Source organism: Coregonus clupeaformis, chromosome 8 (assembly GCF_020615455.1).
Source record: "Coregonus clupeaformis isolate EN_2021a chromosome 8, ASM2061545v1, whole genome shotgun sequence".
Taxonomy (NCBI): domain Eukaryota; kingdom Metazoa; phylum Chordata; class Actinopteri; order Salmoniformes; family Salmonidae; genus Coregonus; species Coregonus clupeaformis.
The window spans coordinates 60,491,378-60,515,464 of record NC_059199.1 but is presented as its reverse complement, the minus strand read 5'-3'; the positions used below and the strand labels follow the sequence as shown (position 1 = coordinate 60,515,464).

The following is a 24,087-nucleotide window of genomic DNA, read 5'->3' as shown; positions in this document are numbered from 1 at the left end:
ATCATAGTCTTTATTTCTCTGTCTACGTCTGTGAAAGCACACGTACCTGCCAGTTGTCGCAGCCTAGTGTGATATAAACTCAATGTTTCCCCTGGTCTCTGCTTAACTTGTCTGAATTTATAAATCTCATAATCAATGTTCACTTTAGGTGAAAAGTATTCATTCAGTTTCTCAGTTGCTTTTTTGTAGTCTTTTGTCAAACTCGTGTCAAAAAGCGTGTCACTAAATGTCCTGAATGTTCTCCCCCAGCGTAGTGTAGTAGTATCGCCCATTTCCTTGAGTCATAATTTATGTCCAAAGCGATGATTAAGTTTTCAAAACACTGTAGCTATTTTTTCCAACATAGTGTTAGCGATATCAGATTCTCGAGGACATCACATTGGGGGAATGACGGTAATCCAGTTGCCATTTCAGTAGATTATTCAATATGTTCCACTCGTCACCAGTGTAATGTTTAGCTTGTGAAATAATCAAGATTGATTATTATGCAGAACTTCTTTATTAGAATAACATATTGCGCCTCCCGCACCCTCTTCTTCTTCTTTGGTATAATGACGTTCGCAACAATTATGTGCATTCCACTACCTACTGTAGAGGTGGACAATAAAGATAATGCTGGGTAAAAAATTATAAAAAAATATATATACAAAAATTCCATACAAACTATCAATAAAGACATTTTTATTTAACTAAATCAGCTTTTCTGTTCTAATCAGGTCCTTAAACAGGCTCAGAAGGATCCTGTGAGGGCCGGACATTTTCTGGCGACAGAAGTCCTTGCAGTGCTTCTGCGGTGAAGTCTTGGAGCCCCAACAGCTTCTCAGCTGCAGATATAATGATGTCCAGCTTCTTGGACTTCTTGTGCAGTACAATTCATAACTGTGGCTATAAATGCTACAAAATCCACCCTATTCACAATGAGTGTATCCAGATCACTTGATTGATGTACGCTACCAGTCAAAAGTTTGGATACACCTACTCCTTCAATGGGTTTTATTTTTTATTTTTTTTTACAATTTTCTACATTGTAGAATAATAGTGAAGACGTCAAAACTATGGAAAATTACATATGGAATCATGTAGTAACCCAAAAAAGTGTTAAACAAATCAAAATATATTTTATATTTGAGATTCTTCAAATAGTCAACCTTTTGCCTTGATGACAGCTTTGCACACTCATGGCATCCCACATTTTTTTTTATTCCAACAAGCAATGATTCATCAGACGCATTTTCCAATTTTCCAATTTTCTAATTTTTTGTTCCATTCTTGTCCACTCATCTTTCTCTCTAACTGGACTTTCATCTTCAAACACTTCTGCTTCCGCCTTCTCCAAGGTCCGTTTCCTGGGAAACCTTCCCGCACTCTCGCCAGTAGAACATTTCTGTTCCTCAAAATGCCTGAAGTAAATATTAATTAACGCTTAAAAGTGTGCCCTCTGCTGGCAATATTAAGAACATTACAAACATTAACAATAAAAAAAACATGCTATGCTGATGACAGAGCATGTGAGCGGAGTTGAGCGCTTAGAAATCACGGCTACAGTGCTACATGTCCTTTCCAACCGCTCCGCTAAAAACCGCTCTGCACTCACAGGGAAAAAAATCCCTCTCCAAATTCTGTCCATTCATTAAAATCACAATTTAATCAACACCCATCTATTTTTGTGACTACCTGGACCTACCAATTGGTTTTTAAGTATTGAAACCAAACCATATGGATTTAAATGAAAAGTATTTGAATAAACATGAAAAGGTGAATGTAAGAAGCGCTCATCATTTCAAATAGTCTACATGTCATATTAAACAGCATATAAACACTCTAAATAGGAGCCAGACAGGGAGCCTAAGAAGGAACCAAATGAATTATTTAGGCTATATTATTATTTCAATTATTTCAAGGCTATAGCCTACAAAGAAATACATTGCGAAGTATTTGCGAGTGCGAACCTAGTCTGGTAGGGACATAAAACGTTCAGTATTGAAACAACATTTCGTTGTATTAAATCATTACAGTCTATAAATTGCGCATATAGGATGTGACTTACTTAGAATTAAATACAAAGTAAATAAAAAATAACTTGTTAGTGCTTTTGAATTCATTTTTAGAAACACGAGTTTGGCCAGTCTGTGGCTTCATGCGTTGCTGCCTGGAGAGCCGGCCAGCAGTGGATAATATCCTCTCCATGGTGCCTGGAGAGCCGGCCAGCAGTGGATAATATCCTCTCCATGGTGCCTGGAGAGCCGGCCAGCAGTGGATAATATCCTCTCCATGGTGCCTGGAGAGCCGGCCAGCAGTGGATAATATCCTCTCCATGGTGCCTGGAGAGCCGGCCAGCAGTGGATAATATCCTCTCCATGGTGCCTGGAGAGCCGGCCAGCAGTGGATAATATCCTCTCCATGGTGCCTGGAGAGCCGGCCAGCAGTGGATAATATCCTCTCCATGGTGCCTGGAGAGCCGGCCAGCAGTGGATAATATCCTCTCCATGGTGCCTGGAGAGCCGGCCAGCAGTGGATAATATCCTCTCCATGGTGCCTGGAGAGCCGGCCAGCAGTGGATAATATCCTCTCCACCCCTCCAGAGCCACTGGGGATGTTAACCACCCTTTTGGCCACTCTCGCCAGGCTGGGCAGAGATGCAGTCGTTTTTTTTCTATTAGGTAGGCATAAAGGTTTTTTAGGCAAAATAACCTCCTTGAACATGGGAATATGCCAGGGCTACTGGGCCAAAATCAATCATGGCCTATTGTATAGATGATAGAACAAAAATGAACTAAACGTTTAAGAGATCTGATTTTTAGTTTATAAATACTTTTCTACAACGACACACTTAATGATCTACCCACCTCGTTCCTTTCTTTTAGCATGTGCACATAGTGAGGACACCATCATGCTTTTGGGATACGTGTTTTTTAAGATTCCACAGTGATTCTTTAGTTGTGGACACTACATCACCACACTCCCTCTCTTGCTCTTGGTCCTCATCTTTGTAAGTCACCTTGATTTAGCACCTGTGTGTTTTATCAGTTTCTTTATGAAAATATTTAGCGAACTCCATGACAGTAGCTAAAGCAAGGGGCTATAGCAGCACAGGTGCTAAATCGCTCCAGCCTTTCTGCGGTCCCGTTCTGGTTGAGCTTGTGTGGCCTATCAGCAACGGGTGTGGCTGAAATAGTCGAATCCACTCATTTGAAGGGGTGTCCACATACATTTGGCCATGTAGTGTAGCTCAGATCACCGTGTCTGCACAGTTCCCTCGAGCCATAGACTGTAAAAAAAAAGAAACCTCGAGCGCACAGCAAAGTTAATACTGTGAGATTTCAAAAGTAACTAGAGAGAAACTCAACGAATGCAGCGCTGCTGTTTTTATGAGTAAGCTCATGTTTAAGGTGTTTGTCAGCACTGTCAACACTTTGTTCAATACTTTTGTGAACCATAAAATGTGCGTTCTCCCTACTTCCACTCACGCTACAATGAATGAGTATAAGCAAAGTGTTCCGATAAGCTTGAGCTGTTATTATTTGCGGCTTGTCTCTTTTTATATCAAGTCATGTTTAACTTTATCCGGACATCGGATTAACAACATGAATTGTTGTGCGACTTGAGTTTGTCGCCATCAGCTGGAAGACTGTGTCCCCTTTTCTCCGCGGAGGGAGAGGTGAGAGGAGGGACGGTCAGTCGGGTGAGGCAGCGCTGCGCTCTCCCTCACCTCAGACTGGCCATCAGATGCAGGCCATCAGTCCAGTAAAACACATTTTAAAAAGCGAATTATTATGCTCACTCAGCTGTGCCTCACAAGTAATACAACAAATGATCTATTACCAGTGTGATCATACACAGTGCATTCAGAAAGTATTCAGACCCCTTGACTTTTCCCACATTTTGTTACGTTACAGCATTATTCTAAAATTGATTGAATTGTTTTTTTTTATAACAATAAGCCATTTAGCAGACGCTTTTATCCAAAGCAACTTACAGTCACGTGTGCATACATTTTTACATATGGGTGGTCCCGGGGATTGAACCCACTACCCTGGCGTTACACGCGCCATGCTCTACCAATTGAGCTACAGAGGACCACAATACCCCATAATGACAAAGCAAATGTATTAAAAAAAATAAATAATAATATCACGTTTACATAAGTATTCAGACCCTTTACTCAGTACTTTGTTGAAGCACCTTCGGCAGTGATTACAGCCTTGAGTCTTGTTGGGTATGACGCTACAAGCTTGGCACACCTGTATTTGGGGAGATTCTCCCATTCTTCTCTGCAGATCCTCTCAAGCTCTGTCAGGTTGGATGGGGAGTGTTGCTGCACAACTATTTTCAGATCTCTCCAGAGATGTTCGATCGGGTTCAAGTCCGGGCTTTGGCTGGGCCACTCAAGGACATTCAGAGACTTGTCCCAAAGCCACTCCTGCGTTGTCTCGGCTGTGTGCTTAGGGTCATTGTCCTGTTGGAAGGTGAACCTTCGCCCCAGTCTGAGGTCCTGAGCGCTCTGGAGCAGGTTTTCATCAAGGATCTCTCTGTACTTTGCTCCGTTCATCTTTCCCTGACTAGTCTCCCAGTCCCTGCCGCTGAAAAACATCCCCACAGCATGATGCTGCCACCACCATGCTGCACCATAGGGATGGTGTCAGGTTTCCTCCAGACGTGACGCTTGGCATTCAGGCCAAAGAGTTCAATATTGGTTTCATCAGACCAGAGAATCTACCATAAAGGCCTGATTGGTGGAGTGCTGCAGAGATGGTTGTCCTTCTGGAAGGTTCTGCCATCTCCACAGAGGAACTCTGGAGCTCTGTCAGAGTGACCATCGGGTTGTTGGTCACCTCCCTGACCAAGGCCCTTCTCCCCCGATTGCTCAGTTTGGCCGGACGGCCAGCTCTAGGAAGAGTCTTGGGGGTTCCAAACTTCTTCCATTTAAGAATGATGGAGGACACTGTGTTCTTGGGGCCGTCAATACTGCAGAAATGTTTTGGTACCCTTCCCCAGATCTGTGCCTCGACACAATCCTGTCTCGGAGCTCTACAGACAATTCCTTCGACCTCGTGGCTTGGTTTTTGCTCTGTCATGCACTGTCAACTGTGGGACCTTATATAGACAGGTGTCTTTCCAAATCATGTCCAATCAATTGAATTTACCACCGGTGGACTCCAATCAAGTTGTAGATGATTAATGGAAACAGGATGCACCTGAGCTCAATTTACAGTCTCATAGCAAAGGGTCTGAATACTTATGTAAATAAGGTATTTCTGTTTTAGTTTTTTTAGTTTTTGCAAAAATGTCTAAAAACCTGTTTTCGCTTTGTCATTATGAGGTATTGTGTGTATTTGTTTTATTTAGAATAAGGCTGTAATGTAACAATGTATCAAAATGTGTTAGAAGTCAAGGGTTCTGAATACTTTCCGAATGCACTGTACCTACATTAAAAAATATAATGTAATAATGATCTAAGAAGAACAACATTGGCAGGGCAATTCAAGCATAGCCAAGGTCCAATAGTGATAATGTATTGGACCTATAGCCTACTGGACAAACCTCATTGCTACAGAACTGTTTTTAATAGGTTAATGTTGCTTAGGCTTATGTTTTTGAAGTTTTTCTGCCATGCCCCTGAGATAGGAAGCGAGAAAGTGAGAGAGAAAGTGAGAGAGAAAGTGAGAGAGAAAGTGAGAGAGAACGTCAGAGAAAAAAGTGAGAAAGTGAGAAAGAAACAATTTCAGTATACAGTAGGTGTACATCATCAGGCGTTACAGTATACTCTCTCTCTCCACCTTGCAGACATCATCACTTTCCTCATGTTCTCCTTCTCTCTTTTTTTTTTCTTTGTTATTTTCTCACTCATCCCCTCACTCATCCTCTCACTCATACCCTCACTCATCCTCTCACTCATCCCCTCACTCATCCCCTCACTCATCCCCTCACTCACCCTCTCACTCATCCTGTCACTCATCCTGTCACTCACCCTCTCACTCATCCTCTCCCTCATCCCCTCACTCATCCCCGCACTCATCCTGTCACTCATCCCCTCACTCATCCTCTCCCTCATCCCCTCACTCATCCTCTCACTCACCCTCTCGCTCATCCCCTCACTCATCCCCTCACTCACCCTCTCACTCATCCCCTCACTCATCCTCTCACTCATCCTGTCACTCACCCTCTCACTCACCTTCTCACTCACCTTCTCACTCATCCTCTTACTCATCCCCTCACTCATCCTCTCACTCATCCCCTCACCCATCCCCTCACTCATCCTCTCACTCATCCTCTCACTCATCCTCTCACTCATCATCTCACTCACCCTCTCACTCATCCCCTCACTCATCCTGTCACTCACCCTTTCACTCATCCCCTCACTCATCCTCTCCCTCATCCACTCACTCATCCTCTCACTCATCCCCTCACTTATCCCCTCACTCATCCTCTCACTCATCCCCTCACTCATCCCCTTACTCATCCTCTCACTCATCCTCTCACTCATCCCCTCACTCACCCTCTCACTCACCCTCTCGCTCATCACCTCACTCATCCCCTCACTCATCCTCTCACTCATCCTGTCACTCACCCTGTCACTCACCCCTCTCACTCACCTCACCCACCTTCTCACTCATCCCATCACTCATCCTCTCCCTCATCCCCTCACTCATCCTCTCACTCATCCCCTCACTCATCCCCTCACTCATCCTCTTACTCATCCTCTCACTCATCCCCTCACTCACCCTCTCACTCACCCCCTCACGCATCCTCTCGTTCACCCTCTTGCTCATCCCCTCACTCATCCCCTCACTCATCCTCTCACTCACCCTCTCACTCATCCCCTCACTCATCCTCTCACTCATCCTGTCACCCACCCTGTCACTCACCCTCTCACTCACCTTCTCACCCACCTTCTCACTCATCCCCTCACTCATCCTCTCACTCATCCTCTCACTCACCTTCTCACTCATCCCCTCACTCATTCTCTTACTCATCCCCTTACTCATCCCCTCACTCATCCTCTCACTCATCCCCTCACTCACCCTCTCACTCATCCCCTCACTCATCCTGTCACTCACGCTCTCACTCATCCCCTCACTAATCCTCTTACTCATCCTCTCACTCATCCCCTCACTCATCCCCTCACTCACGCTCTCACTCTCCCCCTCACGCATCCTCTCACTCACCCTCTCACTCATCCCCTCACTCATGCCCTCACTCATCCTCTCACTCACCCTCTCACTCATCCCCTCACTCAGCCTCTCACTCACCCTGTCACTCACCCTGTCACTCACCCTCTCACTCACCTTCTCACCCACCTTCTCACTTATCCTCTCACTCATCCTCTCACTCATCCTCTCACTCATCCCCTCACTCATCCTCTCACTCATTCCCTCACTCATCCTCTCACTCACCCTCTCACTCATCCCCTCACTCATCCTCTCACTCATCCTGCCACTCTCTCACTCACCCTCTCACTCACCTTCTCACACACCTTCTCACTCATCCCCTCACTCATCCTCTCACTCATCATCTCAAACATCCTCTCACTCACCTCCTCACTCATCCTCTCACTCACCCTCTCACTCATCCTCTCACTCACCCTCTCACTTACCTTCTCACCCACCTTCTCACTCATCCCCTCACTCATCCTCTCACTCACCCTCTCACTCATCCCCTCACGCATCCTCTCACTCACCCTCTCACTCATCTTCTCACTCACCCTCTCACTTACCTTCTCACCCACCTTCTCACTCATCCCCTCACTCATCCTCTCCCTCATCCCCTCCCTCATCCCCTCACTCATCCCCTCACTCATCCTCTTACTCATCCTCTCCCTCATCCCCTCACTCACCCTCTCAGTCATCCTCTCACTCATCGTGTCACTCACCCTCTCACTCATCCCCTCACTCATCCCCTCACTCATCCTGTCATTCACCCTCTCCCTCATCCCCTCACTCATCCTCTCCCTCATCCCCTCACTCATCCTCTCACTCACCCTCTCGCTCATCCCCTCACTCATCCCCTCACTCATCCCCTCACTCACCCTCTCACTTATCCCCTCACTCATCCTCTCACTCATCCTGTCACTCACCCTGTCACTCACCCTCTCACTCACCTTCTCACCCACCTTCTCACTCATCCCTTCACTCATCCTCTCACTCATCCTCTCACTCATCCCCTCACTCATCCCCTCACTCATCCTCTCACTCATCCCCTCACTCATCCCCTCACTCATCTTCTCACTCATCCTCTCACTCATCCCCTCACTCACCCTCTCGCTCATCCCCTCACTCATCCCCTCACTCATCCTCTCACTCACCCTCTCACTCATCCCCTCACATATCCTCTCACTCATCCTGTCACTCACTCTGTCGCTCACCCTCTCACACACCTCACCCACCTTCTCAATCATCCTCTCACTCATCATCTCACTCACCTTCTCACTCATCCCTCACTCATCCTCTTACTCATCCCCTTACTCTTCCTCTCACTCATCCCCTTACTCTTCCTCTCACTCATCCCCTCATTCATCCTCTCACTCATCCCCTCACTCAACCTCTCACTCATCCCCTCACTCATCCTGTCACTCACCCTCTCACTCATCCCATCACTCATCCTCTCCCTCATCCCCTCACTCATCCTCTCACTCATCCCCTCACTCATCCCCTCACTCATCCCCTCACTCATCCTCTCACTCACCCTCTCACTCATCCCCTCACGCATCCTCTCACTCACCCTCTCACTCATCTTCTCACTCACCCTCTCACTTACCTTCTCACCCACCTTCTCACTCATCCCCTCACTCATCCTCTCCCTCATCCCCTCCCTCATCCCCTCACTCATCCCCTCACTCATCCTCTTACTCATCCTCTCCCTCATCCCCTCACTCACCCTCTCAGTCATCCTCTCACTCATCGTGTCACTCACCCTCTCACTCATCCCCTCACTCATCCCCTCACTCATCCTGTCATTCACCCTCTCCCTCATCCCCTCACTCATCCTCTCCCTCATCCCCTCACTCATCCTCTCACTCACCCTCTCGCTCATCCCCTCACTCATCCCCTCACTCATCCCCTCACTCACCCTCTCACTTATCCCCTCACTCATCCTCTCACTCATCCTGTCACTCACCCTGTCACTCACCCTCTCACTCACCTTCTCACCCACCTTCTCACTCATCCCTTCACTCATCCTCTCACTCATCCTCTCACTCATCCCCTCACTCATCCCCTCACTCATCCTCTCACTCATCCCCTCACTCATCCCCTCACTCATCTTCTCACTCATCCTCTCACTCATCCCCTCACTCACCCTCTCGCTCATCCCCTCACTCATCCCCTCACTCATCCTCTCACTCACCCTCTCACTCATCCCCTCACATATCCTCTCACTCATCCTGTCACTCACTCTGTCGCTCACCCTCTCACACACCTCACCCACCTTCTCAATCATCCTCTCACTCATCATCTCACTCACCTTCTCACTCATCCCTCACTCATCCTCTTACTCATCCCCTTACTCTTCCTCTCACTCATCCCCTTACTCTTCCTCTCACTCATCCCCTCATTCATCCTCTCACTCATCCCCTCACTCAACCTCTCACTCATCCCCTCACTCATCCTGTCACTCACCCTCTCACTCATCCCATCACTCATCCTCTCCCTCATCCCCTCACTCATCCTCTCACTCATCCCCTCACTCATCCCCTCACTCATCCTCTTACTCATCCTCTCACTCATCCCCTCACTCACCCTCTCACTCACCCCCTCACGCATCCTCTCGCTCACCCTCTTGCTCATCCCCTCACTCATCCCCTCACTCATCCTCTCACTCACCCTCTCACTCATCCCCTCACTCATCCTCTCACTCATCCTGTCACCCACCCTGTCACTCACCCTCTCACTCACCTTCTCACCCACCTTCTCACTCATCCCCTCACTCATCCTCTCACTCATCCTCTCACTCACCTTCTCACTCATCCCCTCACTCATTCTCTTACTCATCCCCATACTCATCCCCTCACTCATCCTCTCACTCATCCCCTCACTCACCCTCTCACTCATCCCCTCACTCATCCTGTCACTCACGCTCTCACTCATCCCCTCACTAATCCTCTTACTCATCCTCTCACTCATCCCCTCACTCATCCCCTCACTCACCCTCTCACTCTCCCCCTCACGCATCCTCTCACTCACCCTCTCACTCATCCCCTCACTCATGCCCTCACTCATCCTCTCACTCACCCTCTCACTCATCCCCTCACTCAGCCTCTCACTCATCCTGTCACTCACCCTGTCACTCACCCTCTCACTCACCTTCTCACCCACCTTCTCACTTATCCTCTCACTCATCCTCTCACTCATCCTCTCACTCATCCCCTCACTCATCCTCTCACTCATTCCCTCACTCATCCTCTCACTCACCCTCTCACTCATCCCCTCACTCATCCTCTCACTCATCCTGCCACTCTCTCACTCACCTTCTCACACACCTTCTCACTCATCCCCTCACTCATCCTCTCACTCATCATCTCAAACATCCTCTCACTCACCTCCTCACTCACTCCTCTCACTCACCCTCTCACTCATCCTCTCACTCACCCTCTCACTTACCTTCTCACCCACCTTCTCACTCATCCCCTCACTCATCCTCTCACTCACCCTCTCACTCATCCCCTCACGCATCCTCTCACTTACCCTCTCACTCATCTTCTCACTCACCCTCTCACTTACCTTCTCACCCACCTTCTCACTCATCCCCTCACTCATCCTCTCACTCATCCCCTCACGCATCCTCTCACTCATCCTCTCACTCAACCTGTCACTCACCCTGTCACTCACCCTCTCACTCACCTTCTCACCCACCTTCTCACTCATCCCTTCACTCATCCTCTCACTCATCCTCTCACTCATCCCCTCACTCATCCCCTCACTCATCCTCTCACTCATCCCCTCACTCATCCCCTCACTCATCCTCTCACTCATCCTCTCACTCATCCCCTCACTCACCCTCTCGCTCATCCCCTCACTCATCCCCTCACTAATCCTCTCACTCACCCTCTCACTCATCCCCTCACATATCCTCTCACTCATCCTGTCACTCACTCTGTCACTCACACTCTCACACACCTCACCCACCTTCTCAATCATCCTCTCACTCATCATCTCACTCACCTTCTCACTCATCCCTCACTCATCCTCTTACTCATCCCCTTACTCTTCCTCTCACTCATCCCCTTACTCTCCTCTCACTCATCCCCTCATTCATCCTCTCACTCATCCCCTCACTCACCCTCTCACTCACCCCCTCAATCATCCTGTCACTCACCCTCTCACTCATCCCCTCACTCATCCTCTCCCTCATCCTCTCGCTCACCCTCTTGCTCATCCCCTCACTCATCCCCTCACTCATCCTCTCACTCACCCTCTCACTCATCCCCTCACTCATCCTCTCACTCATCCTGTCACCCACCCTGTCACTCACCCTCTCACTCACCTTCTCACCCACCTTCTCACTCATCCCCTCACTCATCCTCTCACTCATCCTCTCACTCACCTTCTCACTCATCCCCTCACTCATTCTCTTACTCATCCCCTTACTCATCCCCTCACTCATCCTCTCACTCATCCCCTCACTCACCCTCTCACTCATCCCCTCACTCATCCTGTCACTCACGCTCTCACTCATCCCCTCACTAATCCTCTTACTCATCCTCTCACTCATCCCCTCACTCATCCCCTCACTCACGCTCTCACTCTCCCCCTCACGCATCCTCTCACTCACCCTCTCACTCATCCCCTCACTCATGCCCTCACTCATCCTCTCACTCACCCTCTCACTCATCCCCTCACTCAGCCTCTCACTCACCCTGTCACTCACCCTGTCACTCACCCTCTCACTCACCTTCTCACCCACCTTCTCACTTATCCTCTCACTCATCCTCTCACTCATCCTCTCACTCATCCCCTCACTCATCCTCTCACTCATTCCCTCACTCATCCTCTCACTCACCCTCTCACTCATCCCCTCACTCATCCTCTCACTCATCCTGCCACTCTCTCACTCACCCTCTCACTCACCTTCTCACACACCTTCTCACTCATCCCCTCACTCATCCTCTCACTCATCATCTCAAACATCCTCTCACTCACCTCCTCACTCATCCTCTCACTCACCCTCTCACTCATCCTCTCACTCACCCTCTCACTTACCTTCTCACCCACCTTCTCACTCATCCCCTCACTCATCCTCTCACTCACCCTCTCACTCATCCCCTCACGCATCCTCTCGCTCACCCTCTCACTCATCTTCTCACTCACCCCTCTCACTTACCTTCTCACCCACCTTCTCACTCATCCCCTCACTCATCCTCTCCCTCATCCCCTCCCTCATCCCCTCACTCATCCCCTCACTCATCCTCTTACTCATCCTCTCCCTCATCCCCTCACTCACCCTCTCAGTCATCCTCTCACTCATCGTGTCACTCACCCTCTCACTCATCCCCTCACTCATCCCCTCACTCATCCTGTCATTCACCCTCTCCCTCATCCCCTCACTCATCCTCTCCCTCATCCCCTCACTCATCCTCTCACTCACCCTCTCGCTCATCCCCTCACTCATCCCCTCACTCATCCCCTCACTCACCCTCTCACTTATCCCCTCACTCATCCTCTCACTCATCCTGTCACTCACCCTGTCACTCACCCTCTCACTCACCTTCTCACCACCTTCTCACTCATCCCTTCACTCATCCTCTCACTCATCCTCTCACTCATCCCCTCACTCATCCCCTCACTCATCCTCTCACTCATCCCCTCACTCATCCCCTCACTCATCTTCTCACTCATCCTCTCACTCATCCCCTCACTCACCCTCTCGCTCATCCCCTCACTCATCCCCTCACTCATCCTCTCACTCACCCTCTCACTCATCCCCTCACATATCCTCTCACTCATCCTGTCACTCACACTGTCGCTCACCCTCTCTCACACCTCACCCACCTTCTCAATCATCCTCTCACTCATCATCTCACTCACCTTCTCACTCATCCCTCACTCATCCTCTTACTCATCCCCTTACTCTTCCTCTCACTCATCCCCTTACTCTTCCTCTCACTCATCCCCTCATTCATCCTCTCACTCATCCCCTCACTCAACCTCTCACTCATCCCCTCACTCATCCTGTCACTCACCCTCTCACTCATCCCATCACTCATCCTCTCCCTCATCCCCTCACTCATCCTCTCACTCATCCCCTCACTCATCCCCTCACTCATCCTCTTACTCATCCTCTCACTCACCCTCTCACTCATCCCCTCACGCATCCTCTCACTCACCCTCTCACTCATCTTCTCACTCACCCTCTCACTTACCTTCTCACCCACCTTCTCACTCATCCCCTCACTCATCCTCTCCCTCATCCCCTCCCTCATCCCCTCACTCATCCCCTCACTCATCCTCTTACTCATCCTCTCCCTCATCCCCTCACTCACCCTCTCAGTCATCCTCTCACTCATCGTGTCACTCACCCTCTCACTCATCCCCTCACTCATCCCCTCACTCATCCTGTCATTCACCCTCTCCCTCATCCCCTCACTCATCCTCTCCCTCATCCCCTCACTCATCCTCTCACTCACCCTCTCGCTCATCCCCTCACTCATCCCCTCACTCATCCCCTCACTCACCCTCTCACTTATCCCCTCACTCATCCTCTCACTCATCCTGTCACTCACCCTGTCACTCACCCTCTCACTCACCTTCTCACCCACCTTCTCACTCATCCCTTCACTCATCCTCTCACTCATCCTCTCACTCATCCCCTCACTCATCCCCTCACTCATCCTCTCACTCATCCCCTCACTCATCCCCTCACTCATCTTCTCACTCATCCTCTCACTCATCCCCTCACTCACCCTCTCGCTCATCCCCCTCACTCATCCCCTCACTCATCCTCTCACTCACCCTCTCACTCATCCCCTCACATATCCTCTCACTCATCCTGTCACTCACTCTGTCGGCTCACCCTCTCACACACCTCACCCACCTTCTCAATCATCCTCTCACTCATCATCTCACTCACCTTCTCACTCATCCCTCACTCATCCTCTTACTCATCCCCTTACTCTTCCTCTCATTCATCCCCTTACTCTTCCTCTCACTCATCCCCTCATTCATCCTCTCACTCATCCCCTCACTCAACCTCTCACTCATCCCCTCACTCATCCTGTCACTCACCCTCTCACTCATCCCATCACTCATCCTCTCCCTCATCCCCTCACTCATCCTCTCACTCATCCCCTCACTCATCCCCTCACTCATCCTCTTACTCATCCTCTCACTCATCCCTCACTCACCCTCTCACTCACCCCCTCACGCATCCTCTCGCTCACCCTCTTGCTCATCCCCTCACTCATCCCCTCACTCATCCTCTCACTCACCCTCTCACTCATCCCCTCACTCATCCTCTCACTCATCCTGTCACCCACCCTGTCACTCACCCTCTCACTCACCTTCTCACCCACCTTCTCACTCATCCCCTCACTCATCCTCTCACTCATCCTCTCACTCACCTTCTCACTCATCCCCTCACTCATTCTCTTACTCATCCCCATACTCATCCCCTCACTCATCCTCTCACTCATCCCCTCACTCACCCTCTCACTCATCCCCTCACTCATCCTGTCACTCACGCTCTCACTCATCCCCTCACTAATCCTCTTACTCATCCTCTCACTCATCCCCTCACTCATCCCCTCACTCACCCTCTCACTCTCCCCCTCACGCATCCTCTCACTCACCCTCTCACTCATCCCTCACTCATGCCCTCACTCATCCTCTCACTCACCCTCTCACTCATCCCCTCACTCAGCCTCTCACTCATCCTGTCACTCACCCTGTCACTCACCCTCTCACTCACCTTCTCACCCACCTTCTCACTTATCCTCTCACTCATCCTCTCACTCATCCTCTCACTCATCCCCTCACTCATCCTCTCACTCATTCCCTCACTCATCCTCTCACTCACCCTCTCACTCATCCCCTCACTCATCCTCTCACTCATCCTGCCACTCTCTCACTCACCTTCTCACACACCTTCTCACTCATCCCCTCACTCATCCTCTCACTCATCATCTCAAACATCCTCTCACTCACCTCCTCACTCACCCTCTCACTCACCCTCTCACTCATCCTCTCACTCACCCTCTCACTTACCTTCTCACCCACCTTCTCACTCATCCCCTCACTCATCCTCTCACTCACCCTCTCACTCATCCCCTCACGCATCCTCTCACTTACCCTCTCACTCATCTTCTCACTCACCCTCTCACTTACCTTCTCACCCACCTTCTCACTCATCCCCTCACTCATCCTCTCACTCATCCCCTCACGCATCCTCTCACTCATCCTCTCACTCAACCTGTCACTCACCCTGTCACTCACCCTCTCACTCACCTTCTCACCCACCTTCTCACTCATCCCTTCACTCATCCTCTCACTCATCCCCTCACTCATCCCCTCACTCATCCTCTCACTCATCCCCTCACTCATCCCCTCACTCATCCTCTCACTCATCCTCTCACTCATCCCCTCACTCACCCTCTCGCTCATCCCCTCACTCATCCCCTCACTCATCCTCTCACTCACCCTCTCACTCATCCCCTCACATATCCTCTCACTCATCCTGTCACTCACTCTGTCACTCACACTCTCACACACCTCACCCACCTTCTCAATCATCCTCTCACTCATCATCTCACTCACCTTCTCACTCATCCCTCACTCATCCTCTTACTCATCCCCTTACTCTTCCTCTCACTCATCCCCTTACTCTCCTCTCACTCATCCCCTCATTCATCCTCTCACTCATCCCCTCACTCACCCTCTCACTCACCCCCTCAATCATCCTGTCACTCACCCTCTCACTCATCCCCTCACTCATCCTCTCCCTCATCCTCTCGCTCACCCTCTTGCTCATCCCCTCACTCATCCCCTCACTCATCCTCTCACTCACCCTCTCACTCATCCCCTCACTCATCCTCTCACTCATCCTGTCACCCACCCTCTCACTCACCCTCTCACTCACCTTCTCACCCACCTTCTCACTCATCCCCTCACTCATCCTCTCACTCATCCTCTCACTCACCTTCTCACTCATCCCCTCACTCATTCTCTTACTCATCCCCTTACTCATCCCCTCACTCATCCTCTCACTCATCCCCTCACTCACCCTCTCACTCATCCCCTCACTCATCCTGTCACTCACGCTCTCACTCAGCCCCTCACTCATCGTCTCCCTCATCCCCTCACTCATCCTCTCACTCATCCCCTCACTCATCCCCTCACTAATCCTCTTACTCATCCTCTCACTCATCCCCTCACTCATCCCCTCACTCACCCTCTCACTCTCCCCCCTCACGCATCCTCTCACTCACCCTCTCACTCATCCCCTCACTCATGCCCTCACTCATCCTCTCACTCACCCTCTCACTCATCCCCTCACTCATCCTCTCACTCATCCTGTCACTCACCCTGTCACTCACCCTCTCACTCACCTTCTCACCCACCTTCTCACTTATCCTCTCACTCATCCTCTCACTCATCCTATCACTCATCCCCTCACTCATCCTCTCACTCATTCCCTCACTCATCCTCTCACTCACCCTCTCACTCATCCCCTCACTCAACCTCTCACTCATCCTGCCACTCTCTCACTCACCCTCTCACTCACCTTCTCACACACCTTCTCACTCATCCCCTCACTCATCCTCTCACTCATCATCTCAAACATCCTCTCACTCACCTCCTCACTCATCCTCTCACTCACCCTCTCACTCATCCTCTCACTCACCCTCTCACTTACCTTCTCACCCACCTTCTCACTCATCCCCTCACTCATCTTCTCACTCACCCTCTCACTCATCCCCTCACGCATCCTCTCACTCACCCTCTCACTTACCTTCTCACCCACCTTCTCACTCATCCCCTCACTCATCCTCTCCCTCATCCCCTCCCTCATCCCCTCACTCATCCCCTCACTCATCCTCTTACTCATCCTCTCCCTCATCCCCTCACTCACCCTCTCAGTCATCCTCTCACTCATCGTGTCACTCACCCTCTCACTCATCCCCTCACTCATCCCCTCACTCATCCTGTCATTCACCCTCTCCCTCATCCCCTCACTCATCCTCTCCCTCATCCCCTCATTCATCCTCTCATTCACCCTCTCGCTCATCCCCTCACTCATCCCCTCACTCACCCTCTCACTTATCCCCTCACTCATCCTCTCACTCATCCTGTCACTCACCCTGTCACTCACCCTCTCACTCACCTTCTCACCCACCTTCTCACTCATCCCTTCACTCATCCTCTCACTCATCCTCTCACTCATCCCCTCACTCATCCCCTCACTCATCCTCTCACTCATCCCTCACTCATCCCCTCACTCATCTTCTCACTCATCCTCTCACTCATCCCCTCACTCACCCTCTCGCTCATCCCCTCACTCATCCCCTCACTCATCCTCTCACTCACCCTCTCACTCATCCCCTCACATATCCTCTCACTCATCCTGTCACTCACTCTGTCGCTCACCCTCTCACACACCTCACCCACCTTCTCAATCATCCTCTCACTCATCATCTCACTCACCTTCTCACTCATCCCTCACTCATCCTCTTACTCATCCCCTTACTCTTCCTCTCACTCATCCCCTCATTCATCCTCTCACTCATCCCCTCACTCAACCTCTCACTCATCCCCTCACTCATCCTGTCACTCACCCTCTCACTCATCCCATCACTCATCCTCTCCCTCATCCCCTCACTCATCCTCTCACTCATCCCCTCACTCATCCCCTCACTCATCCTCTTACTCATCCTCTCACTCATCCCCTCACTCAACCTCTCACTCACCCCCTCATGCATCCTCTCGCTCACCCTCTTGCTCATCCCCTCACTCATCCCCTCACTCATTCTCTCACTCACCCTCTCACTCATCCCCTCACTCATCCTCTCACTCATCCTGTCACCCACCCTGTCACTCACCCTCTCACTCACCTTCTCACCCACCTTCTCACTCATCCTCTCACTCATCCTCTCACTCATCCTCTCACTCACCTTCTCACTCATCCCCTCACTCATTCTCTTACTCATCCCCACTTACTCATCCCCTCACTCATCCTCTCACTCATCCCCCTCACTCACCCTCTCACTCATCCCCTCACTCATCCTGTCACTTCACGCTCTCACTCATCCCCTCACTAATCCTCTTACTCATCCTCTCACTCATCCCCTCACTCATCCCCTCACTCACCCTCTCACTCTCCCCTCACGCATCCTCTCACTCACCCTCTCACTCATCCCCTCACTCATGCCCTCACTCATCCTCTCACTCACCCTCTCACTCATCCCCTCACTCAGCCTCTCACTCACCCCTGTCACTCACCCTGTCACTCACCCTCTCACTCACCTTCTCACCCACCTTCTCACTTATCCTCTCACTCATTCTCTCACTCATCCTCTCACTCATCCCCTCACTCATCCTCTCACTCATTCCCTCACTCATCCTCTCACTCACCCTCTCACTCATCCCTCACTCATCCTCTCACTCATCCTGCCACTCTCTCACTCACCCTCTCACTCACCTTCTCACACACCTTCTCACTCATCCCCTCACTCATCCTCTCACTCATCATTTCAAACATCCTCTCACTCACCTCCTCACTCACCCTCTCACTCACCCTCTCACTCATCCTCTCACTCACCCTCTCACTTACCTTCTCACCCACCTTCTCACTCATCCCCTCACTCATCCTCTCACTCACCCTCTCACTCATCCCCTCACGCATCCTCTCACTCACCCTCTCACTCATCTTCTCACTCACCCTCTCACTTACCTTCTCACCCACCTTCTCACTCATCCCCTCACTCATCCTCTCACTCATCCCCTCACGCATCCTCTCACTCATCCTCTCACTCAACATGTCACTCACCCTGTCACTCACCCTCTCACTCACCTTCTCACCCACCTTCTCACTCATCCCTTCACTCATCCTCTCACTCATCCTCTCACTCATCCCCTCACTCATCCCCTCACTCATCCTCTCACTCATCCCCTCACTTATCCCCTCACTCATCCTCTCACTCATCCTCTCACTCATCCCCTCACTCACCCTCTCGCTCATCCCCTCACTCATCCCCTCACTCATCCTCTCACTCACCCTCTCACTCATCCCCTCACACATCCTCTCACTCATCCTGTCACTCACTCTGTCACTCACCCTCTCACACACCTCACCCACCTTCTCAATCATCCTCTCACTCATCATCTCACTCACCTTCTCACTCATCCCTCACTCATCCTCTTACTCATCCCCTTACTCTTCCTCTCACTCATCCCCTTACTCTCCTCTCACTCATCCCCTCATTCATCCTCTCACTCATCCCCTCACTCACCCTCTCACTCACCCCCTCAATCATCCTGTCACTCACCCTCTCACTCATCCCCTCACTCATCCTCTCCCTCATCCCCTCACTCATCCTCTCACTCATCCCCTCACTCATCCCCTCACTCATCCTCTTACTCATCCTCTCACTCATCCCCTCACTCACCCTCTCACTTACCCCCTCACGCATCCTCTCGCTCACCCTCTTGCTCATCCCCTCACTCATCCCCTCACTCATCCTCTCACTCACCCTCTCACTCATCCCCTCACTCATCCTCTCACTCATCCTGTCACTCACCCTGTCACTCATCCTCTCACTCACCTTCTCACTCATCCCCTCACTCATCCTCTTACTCATCCCCTTACTCATCCTCTCACTCATCCCCTCACTCATCCTCTCACTCATCCCCTCACTCACCCTCTCACTCATCCCCTCACTCATCCTGTCACTCACCCTCTCACTCATCCCCTCACTCATCCTCTCCCTCATCCCCTCACTCATCCCCTCACTCATCCCCTCACTCATCCTCTTACTCATCCTCTCCCTCATCCCCTCACTCACCCTCTCAGTCATCCTCTCACTCATCCTGTCACTCACCCTCTCACTCATCCCCTCACTCATCCTGTCATTCACCCTCTCCCTCATCCCCTCACTCATCCTCTCCCTCATCCCCTCACTCATCCTCTCACTCACCCTCTCGCTCATCCCCTCACTCATCCTCTCACTCACCCTCTCACTCATCCCCTCACACATCCTCTCACTCATCCTGTCACTCACTCTGTCACTCACTCTGTCACTCACCCTCTCACACACCTCACCCACCTTCTCAATCATCCTCTCACTCATCCTCTCACTTACCTTCTCACTCAACCCTCACTCATCCTCTTACTCATCCCCTTACTCTTCCTCTCACTCATCCCCTTACTCCTCCTCTCACTCATCCCCTCATTCATCCTCTCACTCATCCCCTCACTCAACCTCTCACTCATCCCCTCACTCATCCTGTCACTCACCCTCTCACTCATCCCCTCACTCATCCTCTCCCTCATCCCCTCACTCATCCTCTCACTCATCCCCTCACTCATCCCCTCACTCATCCTCTTACTCATCTTCTCACTCTTCCCCTCACTCACCCTCTCACTCACCCCCTCACGCATCCTCTCGCTCACCCTCTTGCTCATCCGCTCACTCATCCCCTCACTCATCCTCTCACACCCTCTCACTCATCCCCTCACTCATCCTCTCACTCATCCTGTCACCCACCCTGTCACTCACCCTCTCACTCACCTTCTCACCCACCTTCTCACTCATCCCCTCACTCATCCTCTCACTCATCCTCTCACTCACCTTCTCACTCATCCCCTCACTCATTCTCTTACTCATCCCCTTACTCATCCCCTCACTCATCCTCTCACTCATCCCCTCACTCACCCTCTCACTCATCCCCTCACTCATCCTGTCACTCACGCTCTCACTCATCCCCTCACTCATCCTCTCCCTCATCCCCTCACTCATCCTCTCACTCATCCCCTCACTCATCCCCTCACTAATCCTCTTACTCATCCTCTCACTCATCCCCTCACTCATCCCCTCACTCACCCTCTCACTCTCCCCCTCACGCATCCTCTCACTCACCCTCTCACTCATCCCCTCACTCATGCCCTCACTAATCCTCTCACTCACCCTCTCACTCATCCCCTCACTCATCCTCTCACTCATCCTGTCACTCACCCTGTCACTCACCCTCTCACTCACCTTCTCACCCACCTTCTCACTTATCCTCTCACTCATCCTCTCACTCATCCTCTCACTCATCCCCTCACTCATCTTCTCACTCATTCCCTCACTCATCCTCTCACTCACCCTCTCACTCATCCCCTCACTCATCCTCTCACTCATCCTGCCACTCTCTCACTCACCCTCTCACTCACCTTCTCACACACCTTCTCACTCATCCCCTCACTCATCCTCTCACTCATCATCTCAAACATCCTCTCACTCACCTCCTCACTCATCCTCTCACTCACCCTCTCACTCATCCTCTCACTCACCCTCTCACTTACCTTCTCACCCACCTTCTCACTCATCCCCTCACTCATCCTCTCACTCACCCTCTCACTCATCCCCTCACGCATCCTCTCACTCACCCTCTCACTCATCTTCTCACTCACCCTCTCACTTACCTTCTCACCCACCTTCTCACTCATCCCCTCAATCATCCTCTCACTCATCCCCTCACTCATCCCCTCACTCATCCTCTCACCCATCCCCTCACTCATCCTCTCACTCACCCTCTCACTCATCTTCTCACTCACCCTCTCACTTACCTTCTCACCCACCTTCTCACTCATCCCCTCACTCATCCTCTCACTCATCCCCTCACTCATCCTCTCACTCACCCTCTCACTCATCCCCTCACGCATCCTCTCACTCATCCCCTCACTCACCCTCTCACTCTTCCTCTCACTCATCCCCTCACTCACCTCCTCACTCATCCTCTCACTCATCCCCTCACACATCCTCTCACTTACCCCCTCACTCATCCCCTCACTCACTCACCCTCTCACTCATCCCCTCACTCATCCTCTCACTCATCCTGTCACTCTCCCTCTCACTCACCCTCTCACCCACCTTCTCACCCCCTCACTCATCCTCTCACTCATCATCTCACTCATCCTCTCACTTACCCCCTCACTCATCCTCTCACTCATCCTGTCACTCACCCCCTCACTCACCTTCTCACTCATCCCCTCACTTATCCTCTCACTCATCCCCTCACTCATCCCCTCACTCACCCCCTCACTCACCCCCTCACTCACCCCCTCACTCACCCCCTCACTCATCCCCTCACACATCCTCTCACTTACCTCCTCACTCATCCCCTCACTCACTCACCCTCTCACTCATCCCCTCACTCATCCTCTCACTCATCCTGTCACTCTCCCTCTCACTCACCCTCTCACCCACCTTCTCATCCCCTCACTCATCCTCTCACTCATCCTCTCACTTACCCCCTCACTCATCCTCTCACTCATCCTGTCACTCACCCCCTCACTCACCTTCTCACTCATCCCCTCACTTATCCTCTCACTCATCCCCTCACTCATCCCCTCACTCACCCCCTCACTCACCCTCTCACTTTCCCCCTCACTCACCCCCTCACTCACCCCCTCACTCACCCTCTCACTTTCCCCCTCACTCACCCCCTCACTCACCCCCTCACTCATCCCCTCACTCACCCCCTCACTCACCCTCTCACTTTCCCCCTCACTCACCCCCTCACTCACCCCCTCACTCACCCCCTCACTCACCCCCTCACTCACCCCCTCACTCACCCTCTCATTCACCCCTCACTCACCCTCTCACTCACTCCCCTCACTCACCCCCTGCTACTCCACTAGCCATTTGAGTCTGCATCCCAAATGGCACCCTATTCCCTTTGTAGCGCACTGCTTTGAACAGGTCTGGTCTAAAGCAGTGCACTATATAGGTAATGGGGCTCTGGTCTAGAGTAGTGCACTATATAGGGAATACGGTGCCATTTGGGACAGAGGGAATAGGGTGACATTTGGGACGCACACTTATAGTGGAAGAATGAGAGAAGGGGATACTGGCGACTGGCGACTGGCTTGCGTGGGAGCACGGCGTGATGACTCAATCACCATTTATGGCATTGTTTGTATGGCAGACCATCTGTGGGCTATCACAGGGATCAAACACACCTGATCATGGCAATTTAGATGAAGAGATGTTCTCATGGAAGTCCTGGGGTCACTGACGCCAGGAGAGGTGTGATAACTGATGAAAACATGAATTGACTAAATTAACGTTACTCTGGGAAATAAAATGTAATGTTTGGATTGTTTCAAGAGTTCATAAAGAGCTACACGTTTTGATGTGTTTTATTGTACTGTAAGTGCTATGGATTTATTGTTACAGAGAAACTGTGTTATTCTGTTTGTCGGACGGCAGATAGTTCAAAGAGGAGCGACCCAGTGGTGTGCTCTTATCATACAGTGTTGAGGTGTGGTGATTAGATCCAAGAATGTGTGTGTTGTTTTCACGCCTTTGTTTTTAATGTTTTGGGCCATTAAAGTGAGGTTAATTAGACGATATGAGATACTGGGAGTTGGCACTCTTGGAAGAATAAAAGCTGCGTTTAAACTTTGATCATGGAGTCATTGGTAAACCGATCTCCTGACGTACGTTAGTGGTGAATTTTCTATGCCGTTAAGACTTAGGATATTTTGTATTCTGTTTATCATGAAGATTTCTTGTGTGTACCATTTGTTAATTGTATTCTTATTGAGTAACTGTAATAAATCGGATTACTTTTAAGTGGATACGAACCGTGGTCCTCACATTTCTGAGTAATATTCCTTGAATTATTATTGGGTGAAATGTCTAATGGTAAATGTTAATCCCAATATACATATCATACATGCTCAGTCTCTAACTGTGCATCTCTGAGCTAAGGTTAACTCAATCCTTTAATGCTAGGACACTGATTGCAAGACATTAGCTCCTTGTTCCTCAGCCTCTTAATAATTGCATAATGGTAAACCTAGACACGTGCATTTTATAGTATTCCTAGTGGTGGTGCAAGTCTCACTACCTTGGCTACACCCACTGGAAACGACTATGGGCCTATAGCATTCACA

The 24,087-nt window shown here is 50.6% G+C and overlaps 1 protein-coding gene across 1 annotated transcript in view; it reads right to left on the bottom strand.

Moving 5' to 3' along the window:
* Positions 1–20,631, bottom strand: part of LOC123491486 (DNA-directed RNA polymerase II subunit RPB1-like) — a 163,982-nt gene extending 143,351 nt beyond the window's left edge. Inside the window, exon 1 of the mRNA XM_045222296.1 lies at positions 20,532–20,631. Within this exon, the coding sequence (XP_045078231.1) occupies positions 20,532–20,631 (100 nt within the window). The remainder of the gene's footprint in view (positions 1–20,531) is intronic.
* Between the last annotated feature and the right edge of the window lie 3,456 nt (positions 20,632–24,087).